At 38.7% G+C, this 23,411-nt stretch overlaps 1 protein-coding gene across 1 annotated transcript; it reads left to right on the forward strand.

The window, feature by feature from the left end:
- Positions 1-18,908: 18,908 nt before the first annotated feature.
- Positions 18,909-22,161, forward strand: LOC306994482 (polyunsaturated fatty acid 5-lipoxygenase-like; the record flags this gene model as incomplete). The annotated part of the gene is made up of 7 exons (XM_079605005.1): positions 18,909-19,073; positions 19,252-19,386; positions 19,490-19,693; positions 19,903-19,989; positions 20,227-20,396; positions 20,522-20,634; positions 22,085-22,161. 7 exons carry the CDS (start codon positions 18,909-18,911, stop codon positions 22,159-22,161), a joined length of 951 nt encoding a protein of 316 aa, XP_079461131.1.
- Positions 22,162-23,411: the final 1,250 nt, after the last annotated feature.

Raw genomic sequence — 23,411 nt, forward strand, 5'->3', positions numbered from 1 at the left:
GGCGGCGCTGAAAAGGCCAGAATAATAAAAAATCTCTAGAAACTCAAGCGACCAAATAGCCTACGAGTCAGAGCGTGAGGTCTCCGATTTGTAGCCTATAACGTTGTGAAATAATTGCCTAATATTAACTCTAATTTGGTGCTGCAATGACTCGCATATCGCGACGATAACCGCCCTCATCATCTGAGCTGCTTCAGCACTCAAACACCGCTCGTCGGCAATGGCAAAATGTTTGAGATGACCGATCAAAGCAAGCGGGATTATGTTCACAGAAGCGCGAGCCGCGGCCGCGCGCGAATCCCATCGCGACGCTTCACAAGATAACATGCAAGTGGCTAAACTAAACAGCTGTTTAACGATAGAAGTAATAGAAACCGACATAAATAATCAGTTTGCAAAGACTGTCAATCAAAGCTCAGCTTCGGGAAGGATACAGGTAGCCTAAAGATAAAGAGACTGAGAGAAGATCACGAGAGAAGGAGATGGAGATGAGAGAGGGGAGCAGGTAGAGGAAGAGCCTATTGCATACTGTGCCCAGAATGAGAATAACTTTATTACAATGAATTCATATTTAACACAGATAGGTATACATAGCCTATGTTCTTTGACAATGCCAGTGGAAAAAATTATATGCCCCTGCCCTGAACCCCATAGCAAGATCACTTTTGGGACCTTTGTATTTATAAAACCCTGTGTAGGCTACGGCTATTGCACTGAATATAAAATTATATTTTTGAAAAATACAATGAATTACAAGGCTGTACAGAACAGTGCTATTGCAGACTTATATACTGAGGGTTTAATTACATTATTGTATTAGTCAGTCGGAAACTAAAGTGGGCCGGTCTAAGGCATGAAACTCCAGGGCTGAAAATGAGTCCCACTCCGGCCCTGGTAATAAGTGATGTAACAATTGAGTCTTCCCGGCAGAACTTATGCCAAAGCTTTCATTTCTCTCTATTTTATCTCCATGAATAGAATAGAGAATGAATAGTATTAAAATATTATTTAAAAAAAATGAAAAATGAATTTCCCTATTCAGTTTATGCCATGTGCAATGAACTGGTTATGCCAGTTTATTACATACATTTACACAATAACAGTGTTGCCTAATACCTCTGTGTTTTTCTTGAAAATTTTGTTTAGAAATAACTGAAAAATTTTCTGTTTCCAACTAACTTACACCCACAGTGTGTCACTCATCCTTGCAACAATGAAAATTAAAAACTGTCTCCAATAAAAAAAAACTTTCACAACCTGTAAAATAAAGTGTGTGATCTATCGATAAAGAACAACCATGTGTGTAGTAACACGTTACAATAACAGCCTGAATAATCATGTACTAATATCTGAATTAATAATTTCTTCAGCACAAACTAACAAGTCAAAGCATGCACTACTCAAGAACTAATGAAGAACTGAGTCACGTGAACTCATGAGTGAATAACAACTTTACATGCTAGCAGGTGTTTGTTAGGAAATGTATGAATTTACACTTTCATATTCTGTCTTGAGTCACATGTTAGAGAGACTGACTTTCAATCCGAAGGTTCAAATCTCACCAACTCAAAAACGATTGAAACAGTGAAGTATGCTAATTATTAATTCAGGTATTAGTAGCCTTCCTGATTATTCATGAACTGTTATTGTAAAGTGCTAAAGAGTGTAAAGTGTAAAGAGTTTTGTGATCATACGAACCCGGGAACGCATTCCTCACGTGCTCAGTCACATGATTTTCTGTTGTAAATAAACTGTCAAATGCTTGAATAATATGAATACATTCATATTTAATAATAATATTCATACTTATTATTTGATTGCTTAAATATGCTGTTTAAAAATAGGCAAATAGACACGCTGTAGTTCTACCAGAAAGACTCGGGAGAATAAATACTGTGACTAAACATTTATTAACAGCCCTGCAAGCAATCAAGTTCTTTGGCGTAGGCTCCGTTCATAGCTTGCAATCCGAGGGTCCGGACTCTGCATATCCTGAAGACGAAGGCAGGGGCGCTTTTCTAAGAAAAACCTTCTTTTTGTTCTTAACAGCTCCCATTTGTTAAAGGGGAAGCAGTGATGAAATATGAAATACTTTCCAGCACTTCAGTAATAAAAGTGAAAACTACATTTAAAAATGCAAATTACAGCGAAGCGCAACAGCTACGGGGCTCGGCAGTGGTCAAACATGAATTGATCTCTTCTTGTAAATTGTCAAGGGAGAAGCGCATTGAGAGTGATAAAGTTGCTCCCGCTGCTAGCTCATGGACAGCTAATGCTCACGCTCTCCGTCTCTGAGAGATTCGGACGGGAATGACTCAGATTTCTATCGGCACAGCCACTAGAAGACTGACAGCTGTCAGACACGTTGCCCACGTCACATCTACAGTCATCAAGCTCAGTGTGAGCCTGCACAGTTCGGTCAGCCATCAGGAAGAGAGTGCTTCTAATTGACTTAACTTTTCTCCGTTGAAATCTATGGGGTCGCTGTGTCCACATAGAGATAAAGCCTTGATCAGAAGCCATAAGTAAGTCATTTGTAATTTTAACCAGCGCAGTTTCTGTGCTGTGATGAGGCCTGAATCCTGACTGAAATTTTTCACAGATATCATTTTCTTGCAAGAAAGAGCACAATTGAGCGGACACAACTTTTTCTAGTATTTTAGACATAAATGGAAGATTTGAAATGGGTCTGTAATGTGCTAGGTTATTTGGATCTAATTGTGGTTTCTTAATGAGTGGCTTTATAACTGCCAGCTTGAATATTCTTGGAACATGTCCTAAAGATAAAGACGAGTTAATAATATTGAGAAGAGGCTCTTCCACTACAGGTAACACTTCTTTCAGTAGATTAGTTGGTATTGGATCTAATAAACATATTGTTGGTTTAGATGCAATGATACAGGACATTTATTCCTGTATCTTCTATAAGTTCAGAAACTTGATATAGCAGATCACATATGCAGGTATGCACATGACATTTTTGATTGATGGACCAATTCCACATTATAATGACTTGACTTGACTTGTCTAATGTCACAGGAGGCGGAGAGTAGCGCCGGAAGTGAACTTCATATAAAGGTGCTCAAGAATAAACTGAGGATCCAGAGTTTGTACATCTTTCATTCAGACAAAATGTTGACCTACAAGGTGACTGTTTCTACTTGTAATTATATTTTACACACTTCTCATGTTATGAGATATTTGTTCGCTGAGAAAACGAACAGCATTTTCCTGACGCTGATAGACTCAAAGAATGAGAGCAGTAAAAAAGTCCCGGTCAACAAATCCTATTTTGGTGGTTTTTGGGGTTTTGAAAAGGTAAGAACTTTAAAGACTTGATTATTTTTATTTTAAGTTATTATTATTATTTATTTCCTTTATTATATAGGATACATTACTGGTCAGAAGTTTGGAAACATTACTATTCTTAATGTTTTTGAAAGAAGTCTCTTATGCTCACCAAGGCTGCATTTATTTGATCAAATGTAAACAGTGTGAAATGTGAAATATTATTACAATTTAAAATAATGGTTTTGTCTTTTAATATACTTTAAAAGTATAATTTATTCCTGTGATCAAAGCTGAATTTTCAGCATAATTACTTCAGTCATCAGTATCACATGATCCTTCAGAAATCATTCTAATAGGCTATGCTGATTTATTATCAATTTTAGAAACATTTGTGCTGCTTAATATTTTTTAATAACGTGATACTTTTTTCAGGATTCATTGTTGAATAGAAAAGTTAAAAAGAACAGCATTTATTTAAAATACAAAGCTTTTGCATTTACATTTTTTAAATCAACACATGGATATGGGCAAGTTTCATTCAAAAAAGCAAAATGTTGAGCAAAAAACTGAGAAAATCACGTGTTAAAGATACATCTGCATCGGGTTCAGAAACAGTCTGCTGACCAAACGTCCTGTTTTCACGTCCTGTCCTGGCCGTCCTGGCTGTTTTTTATAAAGTGATGAAAATGTCCTGGTTTTCATTATTTTTCATTGGGCCATTTAAGCGTGTACTTTAAATTGACTGGCGCTTGCTTTTGCACACAAAACATATGAAACCGGCTTGTTTTAATCAGCGCATTCCTCAATCCTCAACGGCTCCAAGCAGAGATTGCACGTCAGAAAACAGGTGTGTGTGTGTGGGGGGGGGGGGGGGGGGGGGGTGTGTGTGTGTGTTTGTGTTCATCTCAGCCTCATTGGTCTGTTACTGCTCATTAATGTCAGAATATTTGAAATGACCAATCAAATCAAAGTAGGCGGACTTTTTTTTTTAGCAGCGCGACTCGACGCTTCAGTTTACGGTCAAGTGCGAGATAAGATGTAAGTAGCTAACAGCCAAAAAAAAAAAAAAAAAGCCTAGAAAATTCCCGTGTTTTCGTTTCGGTCAGGTTCCGTGCATGACCTGCAAAGCTGGCACGTATGTGTCAGTGTCAAATAAAGGTGCTAGCGACCTAGACGCCACATAAGGAATGTATAGGCTACAAGAGAACATCAGGAGGATGTTTTTTACTGAAATAGTGTTGGTGATTTTTTATTAATTTTTTTACCTATGGCCATGAAAAGAAATAGTGTCATGTAAGGTAAACTTTAAAAAAAAAATACTATTTTATTGTTGCGAGCCAAACGTTGAATGGAAAGGATGTATTACTTTGTGTATTAAAGTACAATAACATAGTTGCATGCAAGGTTGTGAATGCATTTGTCAAGTATATTTTGACGCATTTACCCCAACCACGCCCCCACCCCTTAACCACGCCTCTCAAAACCACGCCCCCATCCTCTTTTCTGAAAACTAAAATATGGTCACCCTAGAAACAGTCCTAAAGCTCGTCCTGCGTCGACATTTCATTCAGTAACATTAGACCGTTGTGCTGTTTAATGTTGATAATGATCGCGTTATTTTCTACATTCATTCTAATATAGCTATTTGCAATAATCCTTTTTTTGCATATTTTTTTCGGGCAGAGTATTGACTCGGGTCTTCGTTCAAGTTTCATTTGTTTACTGAAAGTTCTTGCACACAAAACAGAAAATAAACAATAAATAAACTCTATAAAAACTGTGTTCTGACCATAGACAGCTTAACTGTGGAGAGAGTCAGCAGCATTAAATTCCTGGGGGTGCATATCACAGAGGATCTTACCTGGGCCACCAACACCATGTCACTCTCCAAAAAGGCACAACAGCGCCTACACTTTTTCCGCCGGCTGAAAAGAGCAAGCCTTCCTACACCTATCCTTAATACATTTTACAGGGGCACCATCGAGAGTGTGCTGACCAGCTGCATCACTGTCTGGTACGAAAACTGCAATGCTGCTGACCGCAAGACCCTCCAGCGGACAGTGAACACCGCTGCCAAGATCATTGGTGCCCCTCTCCCCTCCATCCAGGACATTTTTCTTATACAACGCTCCAGCAAAACCAACAGCATCGTTAAGGACTCCACCCATCCCTGCCACAGTCTCTTCCAGCTCCTACCATCAGGAAGCCGGTATCGGAGCATCAGAGCCCGCTCCGCCAGACTGCTCAACAGCTTTTTCCCCCAGGCCGTGAGGGCCCTGAACTCAAAAACACCCCGCCATCTTCTGAAACCCCATGCAAACTAGGGCTGTCACTTTTGTGAAAAAATCCTGTTCGATTTTTGAGACAGAAGTGTTCATTGAATCGATTGTAAAATCGATTTTCCATGTCTAAAGACTTTTCCATTTTCCAACCAAAAATAGGCAAATCCACGGACAACTAACAGGCATTAGGACGAGCGTAAAGAGGGCGCTTGAGATGCGCACAAGTCAGCAATATTTCTGATGATTTATTGGCGTGAAGTTTCGTGCACAATGACAAACAGGAGTGCAACATTCAGGGTTTGAAATTAACACCCGCCAATCCGCCAAATGTGGGTAAAAATGAACTTTGGTGGGTAACGCTGTCAAATCACGAGCCAATTTGGCGTGTTTCTATGATTACTCACTTTGCCGGGGAAGTTCGTGTAGCCAAATCTGCGCGGATTTAGCGCAAATATGCAACTCGTGAGTCATCATGATATAATAAATACAGCGTATTGTGCAGAATCTGCGCATTTCTGGTTTACTTGAACACACACGTCACTAAGCAACAAACAACGGTGCGCTTGCTCACTTGCATTGAAGTAATAGCGAATATTAAAAAGCATTTGGTTAACAGAAAAGACATTGTTATTTTCCAACATCCTACATGTTCTGTGTATTGTATTGATCTGTCCACCTAAAACAACTTTTTTGATAAAAAAAAAAAAAAGGCCTTTAAAATCGATTCCCTATTTTCATTTTCGAATCTTGGGTTGGTTGGTCCGATCGATTGTGCAATCGATTTTTGAACGTAAAGTGACAGCCCTGATGCAAACCCCTACCTCTTGAAAACTTATCAGATAGGCCTACCTCACAAACTATGCACTAGACACTTTACACACACTGTTGCGTACGCATAAAAAGACTCAGCAATCTATTTATGTTCACATGCTCATGCACTTTAAATCATTCTGTATTGTTCCTTAACCAGCTGCTTAATGTTTCTATTGCACATTTACAGTATGATGTGAAGCATTTGTTTAGTCTGTATTCTACTTCACTGTTGTATGTCTGTATTTATTTATGTAGCACTGTGGTCCTGCGAGGCACGACATTTCGTTCCACTAGATGTCCCCACATGTAGCGGAATGACAACAAATTTGAACTTGAACTTGAACTTGAACTTCTCCGTCTTTTTTGTTTCGTTCTTTTAGGAAGTGCAATTCTTAAAAGTGCTAAAGACAGTTCCAATACTAAAACGGAGCAAACCATTATAACTTAAATAGGGGGGTGTTTATGAAGGTATTTTTGGTGCAAATCAACTGAACGCCTGTGACAGTGGAACTTGTAGTTTTAGACAATAGCCACACATATGTATCAGTGAATTTGTAGTCACAGAGAGAAATGTTTTAAGAGTTGCAAACTTGTAGACTTTTTTTTCTCTCCCACAAACACAACACAACAGATACACATTCTCAAATTCTTCATTGCAGGTGCACAAATCCCATTCTACAAATCACAAATTAAGAAATTTGTACGCTCACATTTTTGCTACAGTTGCTGCAGTGAATATGGTGCAAAACGCATTCACACACCCGCATCAACAAATGTGAAGTCACGGAGAAATGTTGCACATCCGCAAATCAGTGTGTGCATTCATCCAATGAGAGTTGCACACTTGTAGAATATTTTCTCACAAATGTCTTGGATATATTTCTAGCACAAACACAAGTACATAACTACAACTGCTTGAATCTGCTGTGACGAATCTCAAACACTGTTTTCGCCTTCAAGTGACAAGTTTCGCGCGCTCTCCCTTTTGCACTGAGACAAGTGGAGCAAAAGTGAGTCGTGCATCTGTAGAGGCAGTGGGCGGAGCCGACATTAATATTCATGAGTTTCCCGGGCATGCGCGTGTCAAACTGCTAATTTTAGTTCACGCTCCTCATTTCTCAGCAGGTTTAATGGATTATTTCAAAAAAGGCGCGACCGTAGGCTAAACTACAATTGTCTATCGTTTCGTAAAGTTCATAAGGTTTTTATTAGTTTGCCCGTTTTGGGCTTTCGTCAATGACTGAAGATTGCAGGCATTCACTTCGTGTATAGGCCTTTATACATAACACGTAACTCGTTGTATAAATTGTAGGTCCGTGTATCATCCGATCATGTCATTTCCTATTTGGAATGGAATAACGAGAAATGAAAAAACAGCTCGTTTATTCGTTTTTTTGTTTAGTTTAAAAAACGAAAAATTAGATTTTGGCTCGATTTTTCATTTTTCGTTTGTGGTTTACAAATCGGTTTATGGGTTCGATATTTCGTCCGCGCATGTGGGCGGCGCTGAAACGCCCCTTTCATCTGATTGGTCAAACCGCTCCGCCTTCAGTACGAGCTTTTCTTTCTGTCGGCAGAATAAGAGTCAGTACTAGTGCGGCACTAACATTATTGCACTTTAATAAAATAATGTCTGAAACCACCACTCACTTTTAAGTTACTATGCACAATATTTGACGCAGAAGTATGTTCCAGCGACCCCATCGATGTGAGCTACAGTAGGTTAGGCTATGACAGATTATTTTAGCATGATGTAGGCTATTTCTCATTGATAAATACAGTGCAAATAGCCTAGTTCCGTCTCTTTGGATAAAGGGAAGTGGAAATAAAAATCAACATAGGCTGAACTGTAGGCTACTATTAGGCCTATATGTAACACCATTATAGTGTGTAACATTTACCACTCTACTAATTTACTAATTTTGAAAATTTTATAGAAATAAAGTTTATATTTATGAATGTAATGTGTAGCCTACTCAGTTCACATGAAAAGAAAGAGAAAGAAAAGAGAGAAGCTAAAATCAGTGAACGTTAATACTGTCAAAATTAGCAGGGTTTGGGATTGATTAAAATCATGTCGGTTGAAGAGCACAGCATACCTTTAAAATGTTATTAGTTTTATTATAAAACTAATACGATTTTATTACATTCTGAATTGGTCAATGTTTCTCTGAGTTGTCTTCATTATGTTGACTTGAGAAAGCCATGCAGCATATTTTAAACATTATTATTATTTATTATGAGAAATTGACTTCACTTTAATGCTTCACCAAACTCAGCTCAGACCTCCAGACTGGTCTGACTCGCTTATATCATTTATAACTGGTCAGACATACTTTCCCAAAAAATCCATTGATTTGCATTATCTGAGCAATGAAGGCCGTAATAGTTAATGCTCTCCACTAGAGGGGGCGACAGGATAATACGTCTTTTCTACTCTCTTTTCCTGTTTGCATCAGTTTAAATGACAAATAAATGCATGAATTTCATTCATAAATAGGCCATATCTGTGTATGAGAACAAGCTTTACACTTCAAACTGTACAACTAATTAAAACTTGAACCCTACTTCAAAGTTTACCACTCTAAGATGTTGTTATTCACACTGGTTTTTGCGTTTAAATTTGTCCATCTGGAAGTTTTATTTGTCATGAGCTCTATATTTTAAGATATACTAGAAAAAATATGATTCAACAACACAAGCTCTGTTTTTACTCAGCAAATTTGTTTTCCTTTTAAGTAGGCTATAGCCTACAAGTTGCAATGGCTTGCCATGTTCTGTTTAGGCTATTGTAGTTTGTAATACTTGTTATATGTGCCTAAATTTATATAGGCCTTACACATTTAAACTTCTGTCCGTCTGTCTGTCTGTCTGTCTGTCTGTCCGGACATTTATGCACAAACATTTATGCACAAATATTTATGCACAAATAATCTTAAATAACAGTTGAAAAAGGTGAAGATTATGAACAGATGTTTTACACAACAAGGATATATTCCCATTGGGTTGTTGGGTTTTCATGTTTTATGGGAACCATAATGATTTTATAGGCTACTGTACAAACTGTGTTATCCCCTAACTCTGACGTAGCTAACAGTTATAGGTCATCTACGGACATCTAATGTTAAGGACATATATGGTACAATTCAGCCTATATGTTGATTTTTATTTCCACTTCCCTTTATCCAAAGAGACGGAACTAGGCTATTTGCACTGTATTTATCAATGAGAAATACATCATGCTAAAATAATCTGTCATAGCCTAACCTACTGTAGCTCACATCGATGGGGTCGCTGGAACATACTTCTGCGTCAAATATTGTGCATAGTAACTTAAAAGTGAGTGGTGGTTTCAGACATTATTTTATTAAAGTGCAATAATGTTAGTGCCGCACTCGTACTGACTCTTATTCTGCCGACAGAAAGAAAAGCTCGTACTGAAGGCGGAGCGGTTTGACCAATCAGATGAAAGGGGCGTTTCAGCGCCGCCCACATGCGCAGACGAAATATCGAACCCAAAAACCGATTTGTAAACCACAAATGAAAAATGAAAAATCGAGCCAAAATCTAATTTTTCGTTTTTTAAACTAAACAAAAAAACGAATAAACGAGCTGTTTTTTCATTTCTCGTTATTCCATTCCAAATAGGAAATGAAATGATCGGATGATACACGGACCATTGTAGCTTGCGAGGCTTTAAAACTGTGTCTTTTACTAATTGTTATCATTTGTTGAATGCAATAAATGAAATAAACCTGCATAAATGTATCTATGGACTAACATATAGCCTACATTACAAGAGGGAAACATATTAAATATATGTGTGATTGTTCTTAAATTCTTGTTTATTTAAATAAGCCAAATAATTTAAGACCACACACAAGCATGAATATGTTGCTTTAATAAGTACATGAGAGAAATATTTAACATTATTTTATGGAATAGAATAAGCAACCAATTTGATATATATATATTCAAGTTCAAGTTCAAAGAGTTTATTGTCATATGCACAGACAGAAAACATAGTTTCCCTGCACAATGAAATGCTTACTTTGCCGTTCCACACCAAATGTCATCCAATAAATACAATATCATACAACAAAAATACACAAAGTGAACAGTAAAAGCAATGAAGGCAATAATGTTAAGTGCATTTCTTAATAAGAGCAATAAAAAGCTAAAAATTTAAAATGAGGTAGTGCAGTTCTATATAAAATAATAGAGTTTCAACATACTCCTATCAGCTGTTTAGGAGTCTGATGGCAGAGGGGAAAAAAGAGTTCTTAAGTCTGGAAGTCCTGCATTTCACACTTCTGTACCTCCGTCCTGAGGGTAGAAGTGTGAACAGTTTGTGCTGGGGGTGGGAGGGGTCTTTGAGGATGGAAGCAGCTCTTCTGCGGACTCTGCAGTGGTAGATGCTCTGCAGAGAGGGTAGTGGAGTCCTGGTGATCTTCTGTGCAGTCTTCACCACTCTCTGCAGGCGTTTGCGGTCCATAGCAGTAGTGCTACCATACCACACAGTGATGCAGTTCGTCATGACACTCTCAATAACGCAGCTGTAGAAGTTTTTGAGGATCTTGGGCGACATGCCAAACCTCCTCAGCCTCCTCAAAAAATACAGCCGCTGTTGGGCCTTCTTGACCAGCTGCGTGATATGAGGTGTCCAAGTGAGGTCCTCACTGATGTGGACACCTAGATATTTAAAACTGCTCACCCTCTCCACTTTAAGCTCCCGGATGAACAGTGGCTGGTGTATTCTCCTCGTTTTTCTCATGTCCACTATCATTTCCTTTGTCTTGTCCGTGTTGAGGATGAGATTATTGTCTCCGCACCATGACACCAGACTAGCAACCTCCCTCCTGTAGGCTGCCTCGTCGCCGCCAGTGATACGTCCTATAACTGCAGTGTCATCCGCAAACTTCAGGATAATGTTATCCTTGTGGGAGGCGACACAGTCGTATGTGAACAGAGTGTAGAGGATGGGGCTGAGTACACAACCCTGTGGAGTGCCAGTGTTTGTGATGATACTGGCTGAAGTCCTGTTACCAATCCTGACAGACTGAGGCCTGCCAGTCAGGAAGTCTTGAAGCCAGTCACAGAGTGTGGGGTGCAGTCCAAGTGTGGAAAGTTTGTGGGTGAGTTTATGGGGGATGACCGTGTTGAAGGCGGAGCTGTAGTCGATGAAAAGTATCCTTAGATATGAGTCCTTCGTTTCCAGATGAGCAAGAGAATAGTGGATGGCAGCAGCAATGGCATCCGAGGTGGACCTGTTGGGCCTGTAGGCATACTGCAGGGGGTCAAGAGTGTCTGGTATGTTGTTCTGGATGTGGGCCAGCACCACTCTCTCGAAACACTTCATGATGATCGGAGTGAGTGCCACTGGCCTGTAGTCATTCAGGCTAGTGGGTGTGCTCTTCTTGGGCAGTGGGACAATGATTGTGGTCTTAAAGCACAAAGGAACGACGCACTGGCTGAGGGAGAGATTGAAGATGGAGGCGAGCACATCAGCCAGCTCGTAGGCACATGCTCTGAGGGCCCGCCCAGGAATGTTGTCTGGTCCTGCTGCTTTGCGGGGGTTTATCTTCCTCAGAGCTTTGTGTACCTGGATTGCTGAGACAGTTGGTGGAGGGGAGGGGGGTTGGGTGGTCCCGGTGTGCGTGGGCTCCCTTTTTGCAGTGTAGCTGGGGGCCTCAAAGCGGGAGTAAAATATATTGAGGTCATCCGGCAGGCTGTCTGTTAAAGTGATGTTATTTGAGGTGACCCTGTAGTCAGTGATGTGCTGCAGGCCTTGCCACATCCGCCCCGAGTCAGCAGTGGAATAGAAGCTGTTCAGCTTCTCTCTGTACTGCCTCTTGGCCGCTATGATGGTTTTCCTCAGCCCGTACCTTGCAGCTTTATACTCCGTCTCATTGCCTGATCTAAATGCCAGAGATCGAGCATGCAGCATGTGACGTACTTGAGTATTTATCCAGGGCTTCTGGTTTGGAAACTTCCTAATTTTTATGGTGGGCACGATGTTATCAACACAAGTGCTGATGTACCCAGTCACATAGTCAGCATAATCCTGAACACTGACGGAAGAGTCCTCCAGAGTGGCTGCAGCCTCAAACACATCCCAGTCTGTCAGGGCAAAACAGTCCTGCAAAATGCTTTCCGTCTCTGGGGTCCAGAGTTTAACCTGTTTAGTGACAGGGTGTATTTGCTTCAGTCTTTGTCTGTAAACAGGGTACAGGAACAAAGAGATATGGTCAGAGTGTCCAAAGTGGGGTCGGGGTGCAGCCCTGTATGCACCACGTATATTACTATAAACATGATCAAGAGTGTTTTTATCACGGGTGGGAATGTCCACATGCTGGTGGTATTTAGGGAATACAGTCCGTAAGCTGCACTGATTAAAATCGCCAGCAATAATAAAAACAGCATCAGGGTGAGCCGTTTCTAATGCGCTGATGACGTCGTGGAGTTTGCTGAGCGCTGCCGTGGGATTGGCTCGCGGGGGGATGTAAACAGCGGCCAAAAACACAGCAGTAATATATTGAAAAATATATATATATTTACAAATATACATGGCCTATTGGCCAAATTACATTACAAAATAATGTAACAATTAAAAAATATAGGCTATATATATTTTGATTACAAAGTGTGCTTGTGCTGGTTTTGATATAATAATAGCCTACACTACTGTTCAAAAGTTTGGTATTAGTAGGGTACCAAGACTACATTTATCTGAAAATATTGTGAAATATTTTATCAACTGTTTTCTATTTTAATGTTTAAAAAAAATATATTGTGATGGCAGAGCTCATTACACCAGATTTCAGTGTCACTTGATCCTTCAGAAATCATTCTAATACTGATTTGCTGCTCAAAAACATTTCTGATTATTATCAGACGAAAATGGTTGTGCTGCTTAATGAGGTGTGCATGGAAATCACTATACAGCATCTGTTTTCAGGACTGTTTATGACTAGCAAGTTCAAAAGAACAACATTTATTTAATTATTAGATTTTTTTGTAAGATTATAAATGTCTCAGCTGTCATTTGTGATCAATTGATTGAATTCTTGCCCATTTGTATCAATGATCATCATAATTATCCAGGTACACAGTGCAACATAAGGTCAAAGAAATAATATGGCAATGAGAAACATCAGTATATGGAGCAAAATGTTTATTAGACCACTGATATGGTTGTGGATGTTATTTCAGTAATTTCCAGAGATGACACAGTTTTAATGCTTCATAAGGTAAGGTATATCTTGTTAATAAAAAAAAAAAAAAATGATTGCAGTGACATTCAACAGATGATAACTAAAGTTAGTTTTAAAGCATTGCATTGTTCAAAGGAAAAGCAGAACGAAATGAACGAGTTGAAGTTTTCTGTACTTTATAATAGCCTACACGAAGTGAATGCAATCTTCAGTCATTGACGAAAGCTCAAAACGGGCAAACTAAACACTTTGTATCAATAAAATGAGTATTTATTAAGATATTTTACTACCTTGTGGTTAGTGTAAGCACCCACACAACATAATTTTGGCGACAAGGATGGGATCCCTAATTTAGGTGTACTCTTTTTTTGTTTTTTGTTTTTCTTAATAAATACTCATTTTATTGATACAAAGTCTTTAAAATCTGGTTTAAACATCCACCCTCACTCAGGAATGGCATGAAACAGACAACAATCCTTTACAGAAAGGACCAACTAATTTCTGGGTTATTTAAACCCAGATATTGGGGTTGTTCTTTTGACCCAGAAGTTGGGTTATATTAACTACAATGTTGGGTTTTATTAACCCAAAATTTGGGTCAGATTTTTAACCCAGAAGTTTGGTCAAAAAGAATAACCCAATTTTCTGAGTTGAAATAACCCAGAAATTAGTTGGTCTCTTTTTAACCCAGGAGTTGGGTCAAAAATAACCCATTATGAGTTATTTTTGACCCAGGAGTTTTTAGTGGGAAAAGTTCTCATTATTGCGAGGTGACATTTTTATCAAGAGCGGGTCGGTAGAACTGGTTACAAGAATAGACTCAATTAGCCTAGATAACTGGAGCTTATAATATGACAAAATGGTTTGAATTTGAATTGTGTACATTTGAATTATTGACTAGTGTAATCTAACAAAATTAAATATTATGTGGAATTTAAATAGTTCTGAATTTGTTTTCTTTAAATGAATTTTGAACATTTGAAATTTAACGAATTTAAATGTTTTTATGGTTGAATTTTTTGTAGCCTATTTTCATGTGCATAACAGCAATTTGTTTTCTTTCTGAATTCTTAGACTGCAAATATCCAGTTTTTAAAAAAAAACACAGATTCAAGTTTTCAATATGAAGAAGAAATTCGGAACTTCAAATTCTGTTTTCTAAAATTCAAAACGCGGAATTCAAAGTTCATATCGTACAGAAAGTAGGTCACAGGGGTCCGTATCATCTGATCATTTCATTTCTTATTGGGAATGGAATAACGTGAAATGAAAAGACGGTTAATTTATAAAAAAATTCGTTTCGTTTATTAGATTTCGGCTCGATCTCAATTTTCGTTTTGTGGTTTACAAATCGGTTTATGGGTTTGATATTTTGTTCGCACATGTGGGCGGTGCTAGAAACGCCCCTTTCATCTAATTGGTCAAACAGTGTGTGTGTATTTATGTATGTATGTATGTAGCTATGTATGTACAGTAGCCTATGTGTGTGTATAATTGATGTATAACTATATTTTGTCAATTAATGATCTTTTAAAAAAAAACATTGCTAAAAATGATGTCCTAAACATTGTGAAACTTTTTATTTTGTTTTTATAAAAATATAAAAGTGACAATCTTGTAATAGATCATGCTTGAGTTACACAGACTTCAACATTCAGCAAGCAAAACACAACAATTGTAACAATAAAATTGTATTTAAAGTAAATTATCAAGTACACTTTACAGTTATTTTTTAGTGACTAGAACTCTTGTGTACGTGAACTAAACTAACTAAGCATTGTCAGTACCACATATATTCCTATTTCACTTTACTTGAAGAAAATGTGGAAACCGACTGCACATATTTTTTAAGTCTCCAGCTTAAAATGGCAGATTAAAACCATGTTGACAATAATAGTATTATAGTATAGTATAGAATAAAAGATGTTTGCAGAACACATTATAACACAGTTAAATGGAATTACTCAAGTCTTACTATTAAATCTTAAGTAAGATTAGTACATATTATATGTTAACTAGAATTGACATTAAACTAACTTGATATTTATTATTGAATTTGCTTGGGAAGAGTTAGCTTTCTTTACTTTTAGTCGATTATTAACTTAACTTCAGTTTTCCATTTGCAAAAATAAGGCAATCGGTTTCCAAACTTCTCGTCGGTCAGTAAACTGAACTTGTTCGAATTTACAGTGTAGCAATATTTATATATGGTTTACCAGTTTATTGTCCTAAATATCACAAATCTAAAAGGTGTGCATCATACCTGACACCTAGATGAACAATTGTTTTCAAATGCTATTGAGCTTTAAATACTGTCATATTTTGTATATGATCCCATACAGTAGTGAAATGCATAGCAAAATTTACATATGATTTAACATTTTATTGTCATAAATATCAAAAATCTAAAAGGAGTGTATCATTCTTGATACCTAGATGAACAATGTACAGTTGGTTTTATGACTGTAAGTCATTGTCTTAAAATGCTATTGAATTTAGAAACGTTTAAGTCGCATGCAACTTTAGAGACGGTCCCTAAATACGCGAATATCGAACGTCAAATCAACTTCATGCCAGTATATAATGTGTCTTTAAAGGAGTTCTCCTTCGACATCTGTGTGAAGAAGGACTTTGGAGACATTGTCCTGGTGAAACTTGAGAAGGAGAAACACTTTGTCGATTTTCAGTGGTTTTGTGGGGATATCAAAGTGAAAGCACCCTCTGGAAAATGCTTCGAGTTCCCCTATCACCGCTGGATTGAAGACACAAAGGAAGTCTTTATCCACGAAGGCACTGGTACGTGCATTTTAAATAAAGCATTATTTTTTTTTACATTTTAAAGTTGAGTTGTTCAGTTGTTTTTGAATCATGTCTTAAATGCTGTCTTTTCTATGTGTACAATGTGTGCTATATTTCTTTGTGCATTCGTTTAGCTCGATTGCCTCAGGATGACACCGCATTGCTTAGAGACAAAAGACGAAGAGAACTGGAAAATAGACAGAAAAAATTCAGGTTTGAAGAAACAATTACATTCTTGAACAATATTCATTTGTTGCAAATTTTTCTTTATTCCTCGATAGATACAGTTCAGTTCAGTGTGCTTGTGTAAGCCCTCCACCCGGGTCCTTCTCACCCCGCTCCCGTGCCGGTCTCGAACCCGGGTCTCCAGCATGAGAGTCAGGCGCTCTAATAAGGAGGCTAAAGACTGCAGCCTATTGAGATCAGAGGAGTGAGGTTTACTCGCACAGCAACTACTGGCTGGCCACCGTTACACTTGACACAATAATTTGTACGAATTTCACGAGTTGCCCAATTCCTACGAATTACCTACCCCTGACCCCGCCCCTAAACCTAACCATCATGTGGGTTTCGTACGCGAGGTCGTAAGAATTTGTACGAATTAGCCACCTTTTAATCACTCGTACGAATTTGTATGAATTGGTCGTGAGATAGCATTGCATACCTACAGTATGTTGTCATATACAGGGGTGGCTGGCCAATAGAGGGTGAAAGTAAAAGTACAAATTGGGATTTAGCACTCATTAGCATGAAGAACAAATATAGGCTGTGCATGGAGATCGATATAAGATTTAAACTCTCTTCGATACAAAGACATAGCCTACCCTGTGTGAGTTAGGGCTGTCAATCTTCCTCTATAATACTATTCGAATTCCATTTCTTATTTTATTTAATATTCAAATAATATTTGAATATTAAATGCTCAAATTCATCCTATTATTAATATTTACGACATTACACAGGCTTATGGATCGTCAATGCCACTATAGCATTTGGTTGTTGTTACACGTTCTGTCCACTAGAGGGACAGCTAACATTACAATAAACATTTTTTATTTTTATTTTTATAATATCGAAATATATTAGAATTTCGGAATTCGTTCCAACAGCCCTAGTGTGAGTTCATGTGTTTAAGGTTGATCAGATTATATGAAGATCCAAACGATTGCAGATGTGACATTGATACAACTTAACAGTTCAACAAACGAAATATTAATATTAAGTGATGTTCATTTTTAACACAGTTGTCATTGTCAGTATTTTTACAACAAAATAATAGCTCCAACGAAAGCCACAGCAGTGTTTGTGAACGAATCATTATAGTCAATGATTCAATGATTCATTCATAAATACAGCCACTTGCTTCGTTACCGAATGAATGACTCGATGACTCGCCACCTACTGGCGGTTTTAATTTAATATTTAAAAGCATTACTTCGTTTGTACCATCATTGCATATTTCTCAATTTAACTTTTTTTTTTTATTTAAAGCATAAAAAAATTAACTGGAAAAAATCAATTTAAGGAGGCAAATATTGTCCCTTACTGAAAAAGGTGTGACTGAAGAGTGGGGGTACGCAGAAGGATGCTAAAAGCCTCATGGGGTACAACTGTAAAAAGTGGGAGAACCACTGGGACTGGGTTAAGGAATAGAACAAAATAAAAATCAACATCAAAGCACAATACACATACCAAGGGCAGAAAGTAGGCCTAATATACAGAGGTCACTTACAAAGTTAGGTCAAAGATACAAACAAAGAGGGATTCAAACAAATAGCATATCAATAACAATGTAGAATTTACAGACTGTGAGCTGAAGAGTAATATTCAGATAAAAATGTGTTTTTGAAGGAGAGAAGGGTGGATGTTTGACGGATGTGTTGAGGAAGAGCATTCCACATCCTCGGAGCCACTACACTAAAAGACTCCCATGGTTATCAGACTATTGAAACCGACTGAATATGACACAGCCCCACCTAAGATATCTTTCACCAGCCGCCACTGTATACATAGGTCCGTAGCAGCAATGTGTGTGTGTGTGTGTGTGTGTCACACTTACGTTATTTTTCTTGTTAAAGCCGGAAGGAGGAGCCCGCAGGATTCCCTATGAGCACCGAGAGTCTTCCTGAAGAAGTTGAGTTCGATGCAGTAAAATACTTTGAGTTCTATTTCAATGGCTTAAGAGTGTAAGTTTGTCATGGCCACAGTCCTTGTTGGTTTGATACTGAGATGTTCCTCAGTTCTCCAGAATGAAATTCGTGCAAATAGTGTTCATGTCTATAATTATACAGTATGCACTCTTTTTCAGGATTGGGGGAACCGTTCTTGACTATTTAAAAAGTTTCATTCATTCCTGGAAAGACGTGACTGATTTTAAAAAGATATTGGATGGTTTTGATATCAACAACACTCTACTAGGTTTGTTTCTTCATTTAAACAAACACTTAATATCCAAATTCACAGTTGTGAGAACTAAATTTTCCCCCTTGAAATATGGACAGAGAACGTGATGCAAGACTGGAGAAAGGATTACATGTTCGGCTATCAGTTTTTGAATGGCTGCAATCCTGTCATGATCAAGAAGTGCACGGAGATTCCAGACAAGTTTCCAGTCACACATGAGATGGTGAAGGGCTTTCTGGAGAAAGGTGTCACTCTACAAGAGGAAATAAAGGTCAGAAACATTAAGACATAAATCACTTGAACAGTCGGTCAGTTATTATATTCAAGACAGACTTGCTTGTATTCTGACATACTTCACATAATTTAGTTTACATAAATGACTCAAATCAATATTATTTTAACCCATGAACTATTAGTTATAATCTTTGCACCTGTGTACACGTTTACAGGCAGGAAACATCTACATAGTGGATTATGAAATACTGGAGGCAGTGTCAACATCCAGCGATCTGGTCTTTTTGACTGCACCGCTCTGCCTGCTGTACAAGAACAGATTGGACCAAATTGTGCCAATTGCCATTCAGGTATCTGTCATATATAATCAGTATCAAATGAAAACATAAATTAAAAATTAAAATGCTTTAGCTGTGAATGTACTCACTGAAGTAAAAATTATTCCTAAATCAGCTCAGTCAAACCCCAGGGGAAAAGAGCCCAATCTTTCTCCCGAGTGATAATGAATATGATTGGATGCTTGCCAAGATGTGGGTGAAAACTGCCGACTTCATTGTACACCAGTTGGTCACGCACCTTCTCAAGACACATCTGATATCAGAGGTTTTTGAAGTGGCCATGTACAGACAGCTCTCTAAAGTCCATCCTGTATACAAGGTACATGTCTCTCAATACAGTCATGACATTTAGATTCAGGGCTAAACTGAAGATTGTGGTTTCACATATGTCAGTTTATTGATGAAGGGTTACTGGTTCTGATATCCTTGCCTTTTTGTCATCCATGGTTTAACCACTTTTGCTGTTTCAGGTTATGCTGTTACATCAGTTTTTATGATTTAATGCACATGTTTAAATGCTTCTTACAGTTACTGAAACCTCATGTTCGTTTCACAACTGCAATCAATGAAGTGGCCCGTGGAAAACTCATCAATGAAGACGGGGTCATCAGCGAGGTAGCTTTACACCTAATTTAATATATACACACATAAACAGCATATTCCATCAAAGCAATTCTATTCCTATTTGATTATTTAGTCTTTGTCAGACCTAAGTAGTTCCTAAATTTCCCAAATACAAAAAAAACCCAGAATAAAACTTCACCCATAATCCCCTAGATGGTCACTTGAGTAGGCTAAATAAGTGCTGAAAATATGTAGGCAAAATATTAACTGAATTCTTGATATCCACAGATTAGTAGCCTCAATACAAATGGGACGAATGAAGTGATTAAAAGGGCCATGGAGACTTTAACCTACGAGTCCCTGTGCTTCCCTGAGACCATAGTAGATCGAGGAATGGAAGATGTGCCCAAGTACTATTATAGAGATGATGGCATGAGGATCTGGGATGCAATACACAGGTAGATGTAGCAACAGTTCAGATCATGTACTACTAGTGCAAAAGTACAAATTAGTCCACATACACTCCAATAAAAAGTTATTTGCATGTATTTTTTTTTTATTAATCTTTTTGATCTTCCTGTAGTTTTGTGTCTGCTGTGGTCGAAATCTACTATGACAGCGATGAGACCGTTCAAGAAGATGTGGAGATTCAAGGATTTGTTAAGGATTGTCACTCTGGCATGAATAATTTACACAGTGAGAACAGGTTTAACTTATCAAAGGCCTTGTTTACACCTGATCAATTGGATCACAAGAGGATGACGCTAAATACAGGTGTAAATGGGGTCTAAATGTTTTGAGCTTGTCCACTTTTGACCACTTCCAGAGGTAGTCAAAACGCATTTGACCGGATTGTTTTTATAGTGTGGAAGCTCATGTCGTCGAATGCATTCGAACAGTCACCAAAAAACTAAAAAACGCCTTCTGTCTACTGGCCAATCATTTTATGGGCAATGTGGAATTGTTAATGATTCTTTTAGATTGAGACCAGTTACTGAAAGTGGAGTTTTTAAATGTATTATTGAAATAAAAATAGATAAGGTACCTGGGATTGACAATATTCCAGCAACATTTTTTAGGGACTCTGCTAGACTAATTGCTCCTTTTGTATTATATATGCTAAATGTATAAATTGAACAAGGAAAAATACCAAGTGATTTTAAATGTGTTAGAGTTATACTATTATATAAAAAGGGTTGTAAGTTAAATATGGTTAATTATAGGCCTATTTCTATTAATGGAATGGAAAAAATAGTCTATGACCAGATTTTTAAAAAATATATATATTAGTAAAAGCAATATATTGTGTGAATTACAGTCAGGCTTTAGGTCTTTACATTCAACTGAAACCTGTATATTATATATGACTGGCAAAATAAGGAATGGTGGCTACGGAGAGACATCTCTGGAAAAACCTGGCTGACATCGGGGAGAAGGAGAGAATGGGCTAGTTTCCCCTTCTGAGCTTCTTGGCACATCAGTCGACGCGAAGGCTCGCTCCACGGCTTTTAAGACCTTATACGCCTTAAACAACAATGGGGGCTGGCCCGTCCTAGTCTGAGGAGTGGAAGTGAGACCAGAAGGTGAACACCGCCTCTCGCGCTATCCCTCCTTCAAGGTGTAGAGCGTGGCGGAGGCATGAAGCCAGAGGGAGAATAGAAGATCTCAGGAAAGTAATCCAGAGTAATCTCTCTGAGCGTTCTAGAGTCCCATGGGCTAAATAACATTTGCCTCCTTACCTCTCCATGTGTTATGCCCTTTCACTATGAGTGCCTTCTTCTAGTTATGTCAGTTTTTCTTTCAGGCCCCTGCTTTTTAGTAGGCAGTTTTGTCAAGTTCTTAAGCTCCCTTTGAGCCTTCTTGGCTTCTGCTTTTTTTAAAACTGCTCCTCAGAGCTCCGCCTGGGGCAGCATTGAGCTGATGGGGTAACAATGTTGAGTTGTGAAGCTCTCTTGAGCCTCCTCGGGTGCTTTTTTGATAAGTGTTACTTGGCTTTGCTTTTCTAAGAGAATTGTACATTTAGGGTTGCGCTCCCCCGGAGCTCTATCCCTTTATGCACTTCCGAGTTGTAGCTGCCCTGAGTACTGAACGCAGTTAGGCCTCCTCTCATCTTAGAGAGTCTGCATATTGAGGCCTCCATTCTCAGAGCCAGATTCTGAGTTGTTGGCTCCTGAGCCTCCTTTGGTGCATCTGGGTTGGGAGTGGTCACTGCTTTTGAGCTAGCGAGTTGTTAGGCCTCCTCTCGCTATAGAGAGCAGTTCTATTAGAGGCCTCCACTCTTCTGAGCTCCACCCATTATTGTGTGAGGCTGCTAGCCCTGTTATGTAGCTTCCTTGACAGGCGTAGGACATAGTGTATTCCTCCTATGAGCTCAGACATAGGCTAAGTGGTTAGGCTCTCTGTGAGCCTCCTTGGCCATTGTGAGCGTTGTTAGGCCTCCTCTCGCTAGAAAGACTTATATTACTAAGGCCTCCACTCCCTTGAGCTCCACTAGGATAGCAATTGCGGGTTGTAAGCTATCTGTGAGCCTCCTTGCAAGATATCCTGAGCGTAAGGCTTAGTTAGGCCTCCTCTTGGTTTAAAGAGGTCTCCGCTCCTAGAGCTCGACCAGGCAGTTTGCTAAGTTGATAGGCTCTCGTTGAGCCTTCTTGGATACTAAGAGCCTTGTCAAGCCTCCTCTCGCTAGAGAGAGTTATCTTTATTTAGGCCTCCACTTACCAGAGCTCCGCTAGGATAGCAATTGCGAGTGGTAGAATCTGTGAGCCTCCTTGCAAGATGTCCTGAGCGCGGGGCGTTGTTGGGCCTCCTTTTGATTTAGAGAGTCGTGATACTAAGGTCTCCACTCCTAGAGTTTGGCTAGACAGTCAGGTAGTATGCTGGGTCGGCTACTGCCCTCAGTGTGGAGTGTTGCTAGGCCTCCTCTCATTAAAAGAGTTATTGTATTGAGGCCTCCGTTCTTGAACAGCTTTGGTCTATGATCGTGTTGCTGGGGTGCACCATAGGGATGAGGACTCCTTTGAGTCCTCTGACTTAGCTCAGGCAATAGGGAAATCATCCCTTCAGCATGGCGGCGTGGGTATCCTGTTCCCCATAATGTCCTCTAGAAGATGCAACGTGAGTTCCCTTTCAAAAGGGAACGTCTCAGGTTACGCATGTAACCATGCTTCCCTGAGAAGAGGAGCAAGACTCTGCATCCCTTTGCCATGCTTCTAGTATTCCTGTCAGGCCTAATTACAACTAGGCAAGGCAAGGCAAGCCAAGTTTATTTATATAGCACGTCATACACAATGGTAATTCAAAGTGCTTTACATATTGTACAACTAGCGTAAAAACAAGCAATGCTAGAATATGTTGTGTATGCGCGTGAGGGCGCCGATGTGATCACTGGAAATTTGTCCTTCTAAGAGAGGAAACTGTTACTCTGTAATTTATGGTCAAACAGACAGAAGCAAGACATCATTCAAAACTGTAAA

The sequence above is a fragment of the Phoxinus phoxinus genome, assembly GCF_949152265.1.
Source record: "Phoxinus phoxinus genome assembly, chromosome: 2".
NCBI lineage: Eukaryota > Metazoa > Chordata > Actinopteri > Cypriniformes > Leuciscidae > Phoxinus > Phoxinus phoxinus.